We start from the raw sequence: 434 nt of genomic DNA on the forward strand, positions 1-434 counted from the left end.
ATGCCCTAAGAAACGAGACACCAGCTGTTGCCACATCTGCAGTTTGCACCTGGACATTCCCCCAAGCTCTCCCGGCTGCAGGTGGTCCTATCGTCCCCCTACTGGGGTATTAACCAGGCAGGATGTTGCACCCTTTGTGACAAATCCTGGGCTTCTCCAGCCGTCGGGGGGAACTGCCGGAGCAGTGAGTGGCAGGAGCTCTGGACAAGAGGACGCGCTGGCAGCCGACGCCATCTCCTAGCAACCGGACAGCGGTCACGTGATTCGGTTCACGTGGCCGGGAGTTGAGCAGGGGTTGGAGCCCGGGTAGCGGGCTGGGCGGGACTGGCAAGTTTTCCTCCGGAGTTCGTAGGTCTGGAGCGTCCGCGGCGGTCGCGCCGGTGCCTTCGGCCGAGGTCGGGATGGATCCGCCCTCCGTGAACCTGAAGGTGGCG

General features: G+C 63.6%; 1 protein-coding gene across 2 annotated transcripts in view; it reads left to right on the forward strand.

Moving 5' to 3' along the window:
• The first annotated feature begins 300 nt into the window (after positions 1–300).
• AGTRAP (angiotensin II receptor-associated protein) overlaps positions 301–434 on the forward strand; it is an 11,621-nt gene continuing 11,487 nt past the window's right edge. Inside the window, exon 1 of one of the 2 annotated variants that reach the window (XM_005873441.2) lies at positions 301–428. In XM_005873441.2, the coding sequence (XP_005873503.1) occupies positions 402–428 (27 nt within the window). In that variant the 5' untranslated portion in view covers positions 301–401. The remainder of the gene's footprint in view (positions 429–434) is intronic. The other variant, XM_014545496.1, reaches the window with a different exon arrangement.

Source organism: Myotis brandtii, unplaced genomic scaffold, assembly GCF_000412655.1.
Source record: "Myotis brandtii unplaced genomic scaffold, ASM41265v1 scaffold410, whole genome shotgun sequence".
Lineage (NCBI taxonomy): Eukaryota > Metazoa > Chordata > Mammalia > Chiroptera > Vespertilionidae > Myotis > Myotis brandtii.